The following is a 12,878-nucleotide window of genomic DNA, read 5'->3' as shown; positions in this document are numbered from 1 at the left end:
TTGCTCTGGAGAGCAGGACATCCTGTGGAATTGTTCTCAGCGAGGCCCAAAGAATGTAAAGCAGCAACCTCTCCCTTCTTGCTCCTCTTTGTGAAACGTCGGCATGCTGCCATAGAAACATTGGGGAGGAAGGGGGGGGGGAGACACGATCTCCTTCTGAATCTCACTGGGATATTGTGCTCATCAAGTCATAGAAAGGAAAAAAGACGAAGAAGAATGTTGAATTTCAGTGAAGTTCAACAAAGATTAAGATTAAAATGCTATTTACTGTGTGTGTGTGTGTGTGTGTGTGTGTGTGTGTGTTTGTGTGTGTGTGTGTGTGTGCGTGTGTCTCTCTCATATTCCTCGAGCCTATTAGAGAAGGAAACAAACAAATACTCTACTGAACAGCTATGCAAAGCAAAACAAAACTTGTGGATAGCTGCGTTTTTCTCACATACTGCACAGACAGAAAAGACGTTGTGAGGCAAACATGTCTGCATTTCGGAGAGGAGTGAGTGGGGGTGAGTTGAGGAAGAGAGAGAGGTGATATGGAAGTGCAGTGACGCAGGCCGTGTAATGCGGGGGTGTTGTGGGTGTAGCTATTTTTAGCCATTGTGTGGAAACACATTAGCTGCATTTCTCTGCCCTATCCTGGTTTCCTACGTCACTTTACTCCAAGCTGGTCTTCTCTCGACCGTGAGTCATGTGACAGGTGCAAGCCAGAGGACCTGCTGTGGACCAGAGGTGGGCCACGAATACTAAACAGCTGAGGAAGAAAAAGACTGCAGAGAACAAAGGCTGGATGCTGTCTGTGAATGTCTCCTCCCACTGGCTGAACAGTGAGATTATACTGCATCCACAAATGTGCATGTAGGGTGTTTCCCTGCCTTCAGCCCAGTGCATGCTGGGACAGGCTTCTGCATCATGTGACCTTGTAACGAAAAAGGAGGGATGATAATCTTTATGATAACCTTTTTTGTATGTACTGAATTGTACCATCACCTTTTTTTAAATTAAAAGTATGTATTTTTATTTAGAGAGAGAGAGAGATGGAATTTACTAGAACAAAAACAAGAGCTCTTTATTTTTGAGCTGTTAAAATGTCTAAAAGATATGCAGGACTTATTATTATTATTTTATTTTTTATTTTTTATTTTCTACACTGAGTTGTAGCATGGTGTTTAAGTAAGAATAATTGTATTCATATAGCAAAAACTATTTGTCTCAGGGCTTTTCAATCTGTACCACCTCTATCTTTAGAACTTGATAATAAAATAAATATTTTTAAAGCTGTTGAAGCTAAAAAGGTCTAGAGGAAGGATGATTAGCAGGTGGGTTTATACTAGTTGTATGATCACTAAATTCCGGTTTCCAACTTAAAGTTTGTAGGTCACACAATTGCATATGAGTTAATGATGATGTAATAATTTCACACAGCCTGGTTTTTATACACATTAAAAGAGTGTCATGGAAGAACGCATAATGTAATAATAGGGCAATTATGGCCGGTAGAAGGTAAAGTGTTTTTGGGACTATGAATAATTTCAACATTGTGACTCATCTCTGGGAAGCTTTTCATAATGAGACTAATTTGTATTGTTTTTATAAAAAAATGAGACAAACATTTTGGCATGATGACGTTCTGTATAATATGTTGTAGGGCTTTGCAGATTGCATCATTTATGAATGAATGGGGAGTGATACACCAAACAGGGTGGAGCCACGTAAGAAACAGACGTATATGATTGGACAGTGCAGGCGGACTGGTCTCCGCGCTCTCACTGATTGGTTGTGCTTTCGAATGGGCGGGGCTTAGACTGACAGGGTTGGGGTGTTTTACGCTCGGTGGAGTAGTGCTGCGTTTGTCACAGCCAGAAAGAGGCGCTGCTGCAGTCCGCTGTGGTCAAACCGCTCTGTAATCGTATTGTTAATGTCCAAAGCTGCTTCACACTGTCCTCTGACGAATGAGGAGCAAGACTAAAAACAAAACTACTGGCGCGTACTCGCCTAAATTATAACTAGCGACCAGAATTTAGTTTAAATTCACAGCTGAAATGGAGCAGCAGCGGGGGCTCAGTAGCTTCACCCCAGGTGAGTCTGCAGGCTGCCAGGCTGCGGTCTCCACCGGCCAGCCAACTATGCGTTTGTCCGTCACCTCGACCACGGGCACCCCGGTGGAGCTCACGGTCCCCCGGGGAGAGACTGTGGAGGGACTGAGGACTCGCATCTCCCACAAACTCAGGCTGCAAACAGACAGAATCGTCCTCCTGTATAGAGACAAGTGAGTTGTGCTTCGTGTAACACATATTGCTTCATCGCGCTCTTATATTCTTAAGTCAATATATGCTAACTAGAAGATGTGTATGTGGCAGGCAGCTAACTGCAGGCAAACTGTTGGACCTGGGTGTAGCAGATGGAAGCAAGCTGACCCTGGTCCCTGCCATTGAAGCTGGTTTGGTGGTGAGTAAGCAGATGCAGCCTCCACCATACACACAGTTGTTATCATTACTTCCCGATTACCTAGTTATTAGTTGTGTGGCCCCTCTCATCTGCTGCATCATACTCGGTTGTTACTGAATCAATCAAATGTACGATTGATTCCTTTTTGTCCCTTCCTGTTCTTCATTGACTATAGTTATACAATTGTGGTGATGTATCACAATGATTCTCACACTGTAGATTGATAAGCATGAAGTAATGATGGACTACTTGTAAAAAAAATGGGTCCATAAGGCTAATGTGGTAACTAATGACAGGATCAATATTGATACTAGTGCAGTAATGAGTATAGTTTCCATCAGTCTGGGTGATGCACCACTTTACTTAGGAGGAGGAAAGGGAAATGTAAGTATTCCTTCAGTACAACTCCGTGTGATGCACCACTTTACTTGAAGGACACACAATTGGTTACTAATGGACATGTAATCATGAACTAACGATGTAGGTCTCTGTAACATCACTTTACTTAAGGGCAGGCATAGAAACTGTAGGGCAGGTAATGATGATGAAATGATTTGTTATTGGTGAAGTGCATTATTTAGAAGTAAACAAGAATGACAAGTTAATGACCATTAAAAGGATTCACAGATAACCTCAAACAATTAAATGCATATTAGTTAATTAACACAATCTTCCAGTCATTTCTCAATTAGGTACTACAATTTGCGGAAGATATAATCAAGAACCACCCTTTAACTGGTGGTTTACTGCAGTTAGTTCCTAATGTGTTCATTTGTTCTCTGGTAATGTAATATTGTAAAGTGTTCCCAAATTACATTTCCATTCAGATCCATGTTCACATGTGTTCAGACTTTATATAGCGACGTTATGTTGTGATATCTTTACTGCCACAGTGCTCCACTGCCAGAGCTGAGAGAACGATGATGGACGTCTTAGAAAGCTTAACAGAAATCCAGGTAAGTTTAATATTTTTTTTGACTCTTGACACTTTAATACATGAATGTGTATTAAATGCAGTAGGATGTAACACACATCTCACCACTGTCCTAAGACATTGTTACAAATGCTTTTTTCAGATAATCCTTTGGGGATTAAAATGGTAACTTGTTTAAAGAGCATGAGAGTTTTTCCAAAAAATTCTAAATTAACAAAATTTGGTCTTCATTGATTAGACACATTAGATACACATGTACACACACATATTTTGTCTACAATAGCCCTTCCCTGTATGTGCATGATGACTTAAGTCATGAACTCACATTATTTTTCAATAATGTGAGTTCATGAGGCTGCTGCTCTTCTGTTGTATATCAGACAAAGTATACTCAAGGAATGTTTGCCGAAACACTTGATGTTACCCACGAGTGTCAACAAATTAAACTGTCTTTCCTGCAGATTGGTGACTTCCTGTCTGGGCGCTCCCCTCTGACCATTAACCTGGGAATTGGTGCGCACATGATGTATGTGCAGCTCCAACTGTCTGCCCAGAACGTGGCGGAGCTGCAGCACCACAAGGACTTGAGAGTTGGGAGCAGCAGCGACCTTCAAACCGGCATGCCCACTGCTGCCAGGATGAACCCCCCTGACTCATCCAACAAAACTACAGGATCCACCTCCGAAACCTCTACTCGAGCCCCAGACTCTTCTGACTCTCCATCCTTGATCCAATTGAGTGCTCAAAGACCCAGAACTTCCTTGAGCTCAACAGCTCCCGGCACCACTGTCCTTTCACATCAATCCTTTCTGCCCCACTCTACAAACACATCCTCTCCTGTTCTTTCAACCCCTTCTTTGCCTTTTGGTTGTCAACATCCCGGCAGTCCACAACCAGTAGCCACACTAGTCTGTTCACCGGCTCCCACTGACTCCAGTCATGGACCCCGGAGCCCAGCGTCAGCTTCAATCCTCAAAGAGGTTAGCCTGACATATTCTACTGCATTAGTGTATCCAAATCCCAATGCATTGTCATGGTTTCACCACAATGTATTTTAGTAACATAACCTATAACAAGCCAGTTTAGAGTTCAAAACGGTTCTACTAGTGTTTACTCCTCATAGTGGGTGGTTAAAAACATATTGTCCTTCTTGTTTTACAGAGTAATCTTCATGCCTCATCCACTGCAGAGCTGAACAAGCAGCCAGGAGCAGTCATAGAAAGTTTAGTGAGCCCCTCACCAGGCGTCTTCTCTGGGACTTTTTCTGGTAAGTGTGTCAACAGCGGAAGCCTGATAACAACACAATCAGAATACAATAGTTTGATTAGTTTAATCAAGATCGATATGCAGACAGGCCTGTCTGGCAAGAGTTCTTTATTAATCTTTACAAATCCTAAAAAAAAAATTGTAGTGTTGCAGAAGCCAAGTCACAGAAGTCCTGAAAATAGATGAAGTAGGCATAAAACATTATTATATACAAGAACTAAAACGCACTAAATATAATAAGTTATTGACAGAGAATAGAGACTAAAGATGTACCGGTGTTGATAAACACTGTACAATGATGCCACATTGTATCGGTCCAAACCTAAACATATACAGTTCTTGACAAAGAAAAGCAGCAGATCATGACATTTAAGCAGCTGTAACCAATGAACCGTGGAATCTTTGCTTGGAAAATGACTAAAACGATTAATTGGTAACTGATTTGAGCAACTATCAGCCACCTCTTCCTCTCTCATGCCCTCTGCTCTCTTCTTATCCCATCAGGCACTCTGGCCCCATGCAGTCAGAGCAGCTTCAGCCATCCTCGCCGTGGCATCGGCATCATTCTCCAGATCTTCAACGACCTCCTCAGAGCTGCCTACCACCACCAGGAGGCTGAACCTGCCCCTCCCCATCAACCCCACTGTCCTGATTCGAACCCTCCAGCCAGCCTGCTGCTCACAGCGGAGGAGGGGCCAAGCAAAGCAAAGAGCAAAACACTGGAGACCCAGAGGACAGAGCGCCTCAGTAAAACTCCAGGTGACCACATGATATTACACACTTGAACACTGGAGGAGTTACTGGAGATTGTCTTCATAATACATGCTTTAAGCAATAATATATTCCAGGAACAAGGACAGTAAAAGAGGTGAAATACAACAAAAAAAACATGGCTGCTTTGGATCTCGTGTGTACATGCATGACAAATCTGTGTCTGCTCTTTTTGGCGTCTTTTCGTTTGTCAAATATTGGAATATAATGAAGGACTACTAGCGTGTCTAACCAGTTGTTATGCCTCCCTTCCCCTGCAGGTGAGGAGAGTCACCGGACCTGCTCACCCACAGAGGAAAATCAAACATTACACTGTAAGCTAGAGCGCCTGCAGTTTTTGATGCAACAGAGGCGTCTACGCAGGCGAACTCGGAGGTACTCACAAACGTCTCACCCGTACCGGCATCATCACCATCGTCCCTAGTCGCCTGCATGGGAGAGATCAACTCACTGTGATAGCAGAGGCTGCTTTCTAGAAGGAACCAGCGTAGCAACCAAAGCTGAGAGCAGCAGAGACAACTCAAATGGTTTGGTGTATTTTGACATATAAGAATTTCAGTAGAATGTAAGCCCAACAGGTCCTCTAAGGCTGATTCCTGTGGCTGTCCCTGTGCTGAGCATGTTATTCCTCTGAGTCTGTCAGTGACAATGACTCACATTGTTATGTAGCATACGCCACAGAAGGTTCCAATGTGCATTTTCATGTTCTACATCTGGGTGTTTTGTACAAAGACTTTTACTGTATGTTGGTTTAAGTACTCCAATGCCTTAAATGTACATGTCTTGAATGTAAAGTATTGTTCTGTGCTAAGGATGTTCCTATGAAATGTTTCAATATAACTAATATAAACACAGGGAAGGCAAAAAAGAATAAAGGAAAACATTAAGAAACCTTGGGATATTTCAGTTCTCTTTTTTAGATATTGCTACCTTCATTTGTCTCTTAATTGAGACCTTTTTTTCATTCAGGCATTGGCGTCTTTTACGTTAAATGTCCTTACATTCGGGCATCGTTTGAAATTTGACTGAGGAGATTGATTAATGAGGCAAAACTGAAGTTACAGGCTTGCTTTGGACTACTTGGAATGATTTGTGAGGCTGTAGCAAAAGACGTAGAGGAACTCACAGATACTGTGACATCTTTACCAGGCCAAGAAATGGGTGGTCCCGAACAACCAAGCCATGAAACATACTGACAAAGGAGATCAGAATAACAAAGAAGCTACCCTGAAAAGCCTTTCAGCCAGCGACCCGTCGGGACCCCACCAGCTACATGAAACCCTCCTCCCACACGGTGCAGAACCATGTGTTTTACCACAGGTTTGATGAGCCAATATTTACACTCCGATTCATACATGCAACACACATCAGAGTACATTCATGGACACATTTGCACGCCACCCTGTACGGAAGGTGGCAGTAGGACCCGCCACGCTGCTGCCAATGAAGCACCAGAAGAAGTCTGTGCGCACAGCAGAAAGACAGGACCCGCCCCCTCTCCCTGTCATTCGACCCGCAGCCCCGCTCAGCATCGGTTGGACTCCTGTTAGTTAAAGGTAATTGATGTTTTTCGCCCCATTGTTTTCACGCTAGATTTCGTGGGAATTATACAGTCACACCTATCTGCAGATTTACATGGCGTGATTAAAATGTCCACTTCTTTGCCTGGTTTTAAAGTACTAATACTACGTTTTTTCAAAAAGGTAACAATAAACAATGTTACATTTGTGTGCATTGTGTTGCTGTTAAGTAGCGTTTGAAGCTGCGCAAAAAAAAAAAGAGTCTTATCGCACCCATCGGTTATGTAACCACCTTAATATGGCATCTCGCTGCCTGTGAAGGTACTCGCAATGTCGACCAGCGGAACCAAAGTGAAGCGCTGGAGCTCGGTGCCACAAAATGGCGCCCAAGGAATAAACGCTAGCTGTAATCCGCTAACATAACGGTCCCAAGCACAGAGGCCGGAGGCGGAACTCTCCGCGCTGTTGACTTTCAGTTGCGGGGATCAATTTCTGGTAAATCCACCCTAAAACATAAATGTCGGTTTATTGTGGTGTTTCAACAAAAAGGTTTCGGTTCAAATAAACATGTGTTTAAAAATAACTGTTCCACGGATTATGGCGGCTGGTGACCTACTTTAGTTCTGCGTGAGCGGAGCGCAGCGGACGGGATTTGCCGAGGTCTTTTTTTTCAGATTTGTGTTGCATTTCTTTGCGTCAGCTGATTGAGGCGTTTGTTTTGCTTTCCCCAGCTGCACCATGTCGGACGAGGGTAAATTGTTCATCGGTGGCCTAAGCTTCGAGACAAACGAGGAGTCTCTGGCCGCGGCCTTCGGCAAATATGGAACCATCGAAAAAGGTAAATCGTCGCCTTTTTAATTTAAGAATGTATTAATATGCTCATAATAATTTTTCATTTTTTTTTGATGCACTTTTTTTTTTTTAAGGAATTTTTTTTCTTCCTTAATAGTGGATGTGATCAGAGACAAAGAAACGGGGAAATCTCGCGGTTTTGGCTTCGTGAAATTCGACAACGCAGAAGATGCCAAAGACGCACAGGACGGCATGAACGGCAAGGTAAAACAACAATGCAAGATTAACCAGCATTTTAAAAAAATAAAATGATAATAATTCTTCTTTGTTCTGACATTGTTGGCCTTGATATTAACTCTTTGCCTATAAATGCACAGTGATGTGAAGTAATTTAAGTAATGGCATATGAATAAAGGATTATAAAAATAAAAAAAAGAAGAAATTACAATACATTTTTTTGCAGACTCTAGATGGACGGTCAATTCGTGTAGATGAAGCAGGAAAGGGTGGACGCTCCAGGGGAGGTTTTGGATCCGGTGGCCCAAGAGGACAGCGAGGAGGAGGATTTGGCGGGCGTGGGCGAGGTGGACGAGGTTACTCGAGAGGTGGACACTAGCTGTCTGCGTTTTAATTGTCACGTGTTGTGTTTGCAACACCATGCTTCTTCCTCTGTTGGTCAATGCTGCCCTTATGTCGTCTTAGGTGGTGGTGGAGGATATAATGGAGACCGGAGCTACGGTGACAGGAGTTACAGCGACAGAAGCTTCCATTCTGAAGGGAGGTTTTCTGGCAACCAGTACAGGAATAGCGGCGGCGGAGGAGGAGGCGGCGGCAGCGGTGGATACTCAAGCTACAGAGACAATAGGTGAGGACATTTTATGAAATCACAGATTAGACTCCCTGATGGATGCACAAATGAATGTGGTGCAGTCATATTAAATATTGGTTGCCATATTTTCAGGGGTCAGGGTGGATACGGCGACCGCGGTACATCCTACCGTGATGGATACGACAGCTATGGTAAGCTATGATATGCATTTGTACTGTGTATGTAGACTTATGTTGGGGCTGTAATTTTAAAAATTTCAAGCATCAAATCAACCTGCCATAAGACTCTTAATAGTTTACTAGTAAACTATTTTAACAAATAATGGTTAATACACTTACGAATGAAATACGAATGATTTTTGTCTGTGGTATGCTGATTACACACATCACACTAAGCATTTAATTAAACATTTAACAAAATTAACACCAAAGGTTATCAAACATGTAATTTAAAACTGCACAGCCCCAACATATGAAGACTTGTATAATGTATGTCCCTCAGTTTTGTACCTGAGCCCAACTTGATGCCTCTGCGGTTGCCAAATTTCGCTAGCCCCCCTCCACCCTCCTTCCACAGTCCCACTTTGATACAGAGGCTGGCAAAACAATTGAATCACTTGGCAAATGTTACTTGTTCTGACATTGCTCAGCAAATGGAGCTGAAAAACTGAGGGAGGGTTTAAGGACTGTCTGGTGGGATTGAGGGGATGTTGTGAAACTCGAGTGTTGGAACTTTCAGTGTCTTTACCTGTGTGCCCACTTCTTATCCTCAGCTGCAAACGAGTAAACATCTCCCTGATTCAAGATCATCACTTGGCTGGCTGTATTTCAAAGATGCGCTCCTCAAGAAAAATGTCCACGTGTTATTGCTGACCTTAGTTTTGTAGTTCTGTTGTCGTAGCTCAAGCATCTTAAAAAAAAAAATGTAGCCATGAGTTTTGGTCATTCCTTAACAAACCATGTTACAAATTACAGTTCCAGACTCTTACCTTGCTTGATTGGGCACCTTTATTCCTCAAAGGTCGTTTGTTAAACTAAAAGGCATCAGTGTAATCTGATTAGTACTCTAAGTCCCAATTTGAGGACCGAACTGCTCTCCACATGGCCACTACCATCGCTGTAGACTTTATCCAGCACGTAAAGTGTTTCCTGATTTTGACTCCTTTTTAGTATTTTTTTTTTTTTTTTTTTTTTTTTATATATAATATATATATATATATATATATATATATATATATATATATATTTAAATATCCAATGGGCTTGTTGTTTTTCCTTTTAATTATTTCCCCGCTCAGTCTCTGGCTGACCTACCTCTTGCCAGGTTTTAAAGTGAGGACAGAAATCCGAATTACTCGTAAACTAACTTTTGGAGGATTTTATGCTAACTTCCTTTTACTAAAAAAACAACAACAAAAAACCTTAGTCTAGCTGAGGCTCCTGTGTTTAAAAAAGTGAATTCCTTTCAGACTGGTGAACTACACAACCGAAGTGTCCGGCTGTCATGAAGTTGCAAATTGCAGCATGCTACAGTCTGTCCAAGGTATCTTTTGTGCTCTGCTCAACATCTGCATTTTAAATGTGCTGTAAAATGGACTAATCTTGTTTAAGTGATCGAAAAAATGTAACTTCGTTTCCCAAAAGTAATATCTCAACCGGGAACAGTTTTGTACTTTATGTTCTTTGTATGATCAACATTTTTTTTTTCTTTGTCAGTTTGGCTTCATGGAGCCTATTAAACAGACTGTGGAAAATAATCTTGATTCTTTTGCCTTTCAAAACTACCGCATGGGGTAATTTAGTTGACAGCTGTAGGCCCATGTTACTGTAACTCTGCGTGAGAATTCAATTTTTTTTTACCCGCGGCCCTGAAATTAGTTCTTTGGAGAGCAATTTGAAAATTGTCAGTTGTCTAAATTATTAAGGCGGGTTACGCTCCAATTAGGCGCATTCAAAAAATTCATCGACATGCTGCTGTCTGGTCTCCTAAAAACGTAATGGTTTTTGGCCTGACAGTCTGTACCAAAACGTCAATTTGTGGCCGTATAGTGCATTGAAATTGAACCTAGTGCGGTTTGAATTGCCAACGGTGATGCTGGGAAAACATCAGCTGGTCATGTTAATTAATGCTTCATTACGTTCAAGAGGTCAGCCACATCAAAAACCTACAAGTCCTTGGAGAGTGAAGTGTTGCGCCTTCCAACAAGTGCTCATCAGAGAGGAAAGCTGCTCTCTTGCCTAGGTCAAATGTGGAGAAAGTAGGCCAATGCACGTGAGGTAAAAATCTACTTTTGCTTTGCTCACATCCTTCAAACTCAGTTCTCATTGTTTCCATGAATACCTTCAAGTTAGTCGTTGTTTATAGTCCTCTGCTTCAGATGTCGCCTACAACATGCCAAGGCCTCTTCCCCGATTGGAAAAGTTCATTGAGAAAATGTTTCTAAGAAGCTCCTCTGGATTATAGTGCTCATCCTCCTGAGTCCACCAAAAAAGCATTGGCCTCTAAGTCATCGGTAGTATTGTGCTCAGTCCACTTCTGTTCACTGCATTAGTCCTCAAATGGAGTTGCTCCAGTAATGCCCCCGCAGCAGTCCTAATTGACGTCTAAGGTGTCTAGACTGTATTCAGTTTTTTGTTCCCTTACATATGAATAAGTGGTGAGTTTCAGACTCAATAGGGTTGCATGCATATTGTGATCTGACTTGTAAAATGTTAATTGCCAGGCCTAATCCATCTCTTGATCTTTTTCTTTAGAGTGAACTGGCTGTCAATGGAACCCCTCACAGCTGAACTATCTGGCTTTAGATGGCAGTGATCGATGCGGATTCAGTGATCGATGCAGACTCAGTTATCAGGTAAAGTATTGTATAACCGTTAATCCCACATGTTACTGGTTCAGTACACCTGGCTGACTGGCAATGTCTTACTGCCTTGTTTTAGGTCCAATGTGCAACAGTGCTGGCGCAGCTGTAAGCAATGGCTACGTGGGAGGAGCCTGCCACGTAAAAGGTCGAGGCCTTTGTGAATATCTGTTCGCTTGCCAGAAGGATGCATTTCTCAAATGTAATGGCTGATTTTCACAGGTCTTGGAGAAAAGACAAAATGGGCGAGATCACAGAGATGTACAAACCTCTTTTCTGATATAACTCTATTGTGATATAACACTATTGTGACTTTTAATAAGTCACTTTACTATTACAGTATTCTGCTGTTTGAATATGTTGTTTTACAATTTCAAAAATAAAATTGTGACACAAACTGCTTGTGGTGTTGTAATTGCCAAAGTATTTTAGCTGGATGGTTTGTATCAAAATGTTGGTTCTTGTTTACCAAGTGTAATGCTACGTCCCACCAGAAGCATTGCGAAAATGCAACGCTTTACTCGCTGGACGATTTGTGGTTTATTCGTGTCATTTGTGCTGTAGAGGGGGCGTGGCTTATCTCCATGGAAACTTATTTCCGCCATCCACCATGGAAATAACCACTATCTGCTTTATACTTGTGGAAATCCCACAAAATTCGGAACATCAAGCGGCCTGGTGTTTGGGTTCATAACATCATCCGTAGGGACAAACGGTGAATTTCAACGACTCCAGGCAGGACTGGGGGAAAGAAGTGGCCCGGGAGTTACTGTCAAACCGGCCCTCTCAATACACTGCGCGTTGCCCACTCAATGCATCGCACATATCAGTGGCCTACTTGGAAAAATACTCATACACTTAACATTATTTTGGATGATTACAAAGAAATCACATGGTTTTTATATTATAGTCACATGGTAATAAAAAACTATCTGTATACTCGTGTTATTACCTCACTACATGAGTAGTTTTTGCAGCAGCTCACTCTTTTCTACAACACCGTGTATGCTTTTCTCTGTCCAGCATCTGCAAAACATCTGAGTATTGTTAGGTTGTAGTGGATTTTGTATATATTTGCACATGTAGATAAGAGAAGTTTATGTTTTAAAGTAATACATAAAGAAAGATATGATAATTAATTTGGGATATTATGAGGAATATTCTGGAGGAATGTATTATGAAACATAAGAGAGGATCACTGTTTTATTATTCTTTATTATAATGACAAATGTAATGATTAACTGTATGATGCATGAGAATGAATGAATGTTTTATTGTTTAGACAATAGTTCAAATGGATGCCGATTGAAACCTAATGTGTTGCTTTTATTCTGAAGGCAGGATAATAGGGTTTTATTGTGAAGGGGAACTTCCTGTCCTTGACCGGAAGAGTGAGCTTTGACCCCGCTAATTTATCAATTGGCTTAGCGAACAGAACTGCGGCATCCTTTGAACTGACCAATG

General features: G+C 41.8%; 2 protein-coding genes across 6 annotated transcripts; both read left to right on the top strand.

Moving 5' to 3' along the window:
- The first annotated feature begins 588 nt into the window (after positions 1-588).
- LOC117747066 (midnolin-like) lies at positions 589-6,289 on the top strand. Its single transcript, XM_034556462.1, has 7 exons — positions 589-2,263; positions 2,355-2,442; positions 3,336-3,398; positions 3,838-4,356; positions 4,538-4,643; positions 5,147-5,401; positions 5,674-6,289. Exons 1-7 carry the CDS (start codon positions 2,037-2,039, stop codon positions 5,835-5,837), a joined length of 1,422 nt encoding a protein of 473 aa, XP_034412353.1. The 5' UTR covers positions 589-2,036; the 3' UTR covers positions 5,838-6,289.
- A 581-nt stretch (positions 6,290-6,870) lies between these two features.
- On the top strand, positions 6,871-11,814 carry cirbpa (cold inducible RNA binding protein a). Of its 5 annotated transcripts, XR_004611347.1 has the most exons (8): positions 6,871-6,969; positions 7,665-7,771; positions 7,883-7,989; positions 8,189-8,330; positions 8,428-8,590; positions 8,687-8,745; positions 11,308-11,408; positions 11,494-11,814. XR_004611347.1 is itself a non-coding variant. In XM_034555856.1 (7 exons), exons 2-7 carry the CDS (start codon positions 7,672-7,674, stop codon positions 9,338-9,340), a joined length of 564 nt encoding a protein of 187 aa, XP_034411747.1. In that variant the 5' UTR covers positions 6,871-6,969; positions 7,665-7,671; the 3' UTR covers positions 9,341-10,498. The 5 variants fall into 5 exon arrangements, 4 of the variants coding, with proteins under 4 accessions (XP_034411747.1, XP_034411746.1, XP_034411744.1 ...); XM_034555856.1 differs by lacking the exons at positions 11,308-11,408; positions 11,494-11,814 and adding an exon at positions 9,327-10,498 and having other exon boundaries at positions 8,189-8,309; XM_034555855.1 differs by lacking the exons at positions 11,308-11,408; positions 11,494-11,814 and adding an exon at positions 9,327-10,498 and having other exon boundaries at positions 8,189-8,318.
- Positions 11,815-12,878: the final 1,064 nt, after the last annotated feature.

The sequence above is a fragment of the Cyclopterus lumpus genome, chromosome 17, assembly GCF_009769545.1.
Source record: "Cyclopterus lumpus isolate fCycLum1 chromosome 17, fCycLum1.pri, whole genome shotgun sequence".
In the NCBI taxonomy this organism is placed as follows: Eukaryota; Metazoa; Chordata; class Actinopteri; order Perciformes; family Cyclopteridae; genus Cyclopterus; species Cyclopterus lumpus.
The sequence above is the reverse complement of the archived record's forward strand: the minus strand, read 5'-3'. Positions and strand labels throughout refer to the sequence as shown.

Bases quoted from the DNA above. Each gene is read 5' to 3' on its own strand.
- LOC117747066 (XM_034556462.1), top strand. From the start codon at position 2,037: ATGGAGCAGCAGCGGGGGCTCAGTAGCTTCACCCCAGGTGAGTCTGCA. The intron at 2,443-3,335 runs GTGAGTAAGCAG...TTACTGCCACAG, and splicing joins CCATTGAAGCTGGTTTGGTG to TGCTCCACTGCCAGAGCTGA. The intron at 4,357-4,537 runs GTTAGCCTGACA...CTTGTTTTACAG, and splicing joins CAGCTTCAATCCTCAAAGAG to AGTAATCTTCATGCCTCATC.
- cirbpa (XM_034555852.1), top strand. From the start codon at position 7,672: ATGTCGGACGAGGGTAAATTGTTCATCGGTGGCCTAAGCTTCGAGACA. The intron at 7,990-8,188 runs GTAAAACAACAA...ATTTTTTTGCAG, and splicing joins AGGACGGCATGAACGGCAAG to ACTCTAGATGGACGGTCAAT. The intron at 8,331-8,427 runs GTGGACACTAGC...ATGTCGTCTTAG, and splicing joins TGGACGAGGTTACTCGAGAG to GTGGTGGTGGAGGATATAAT.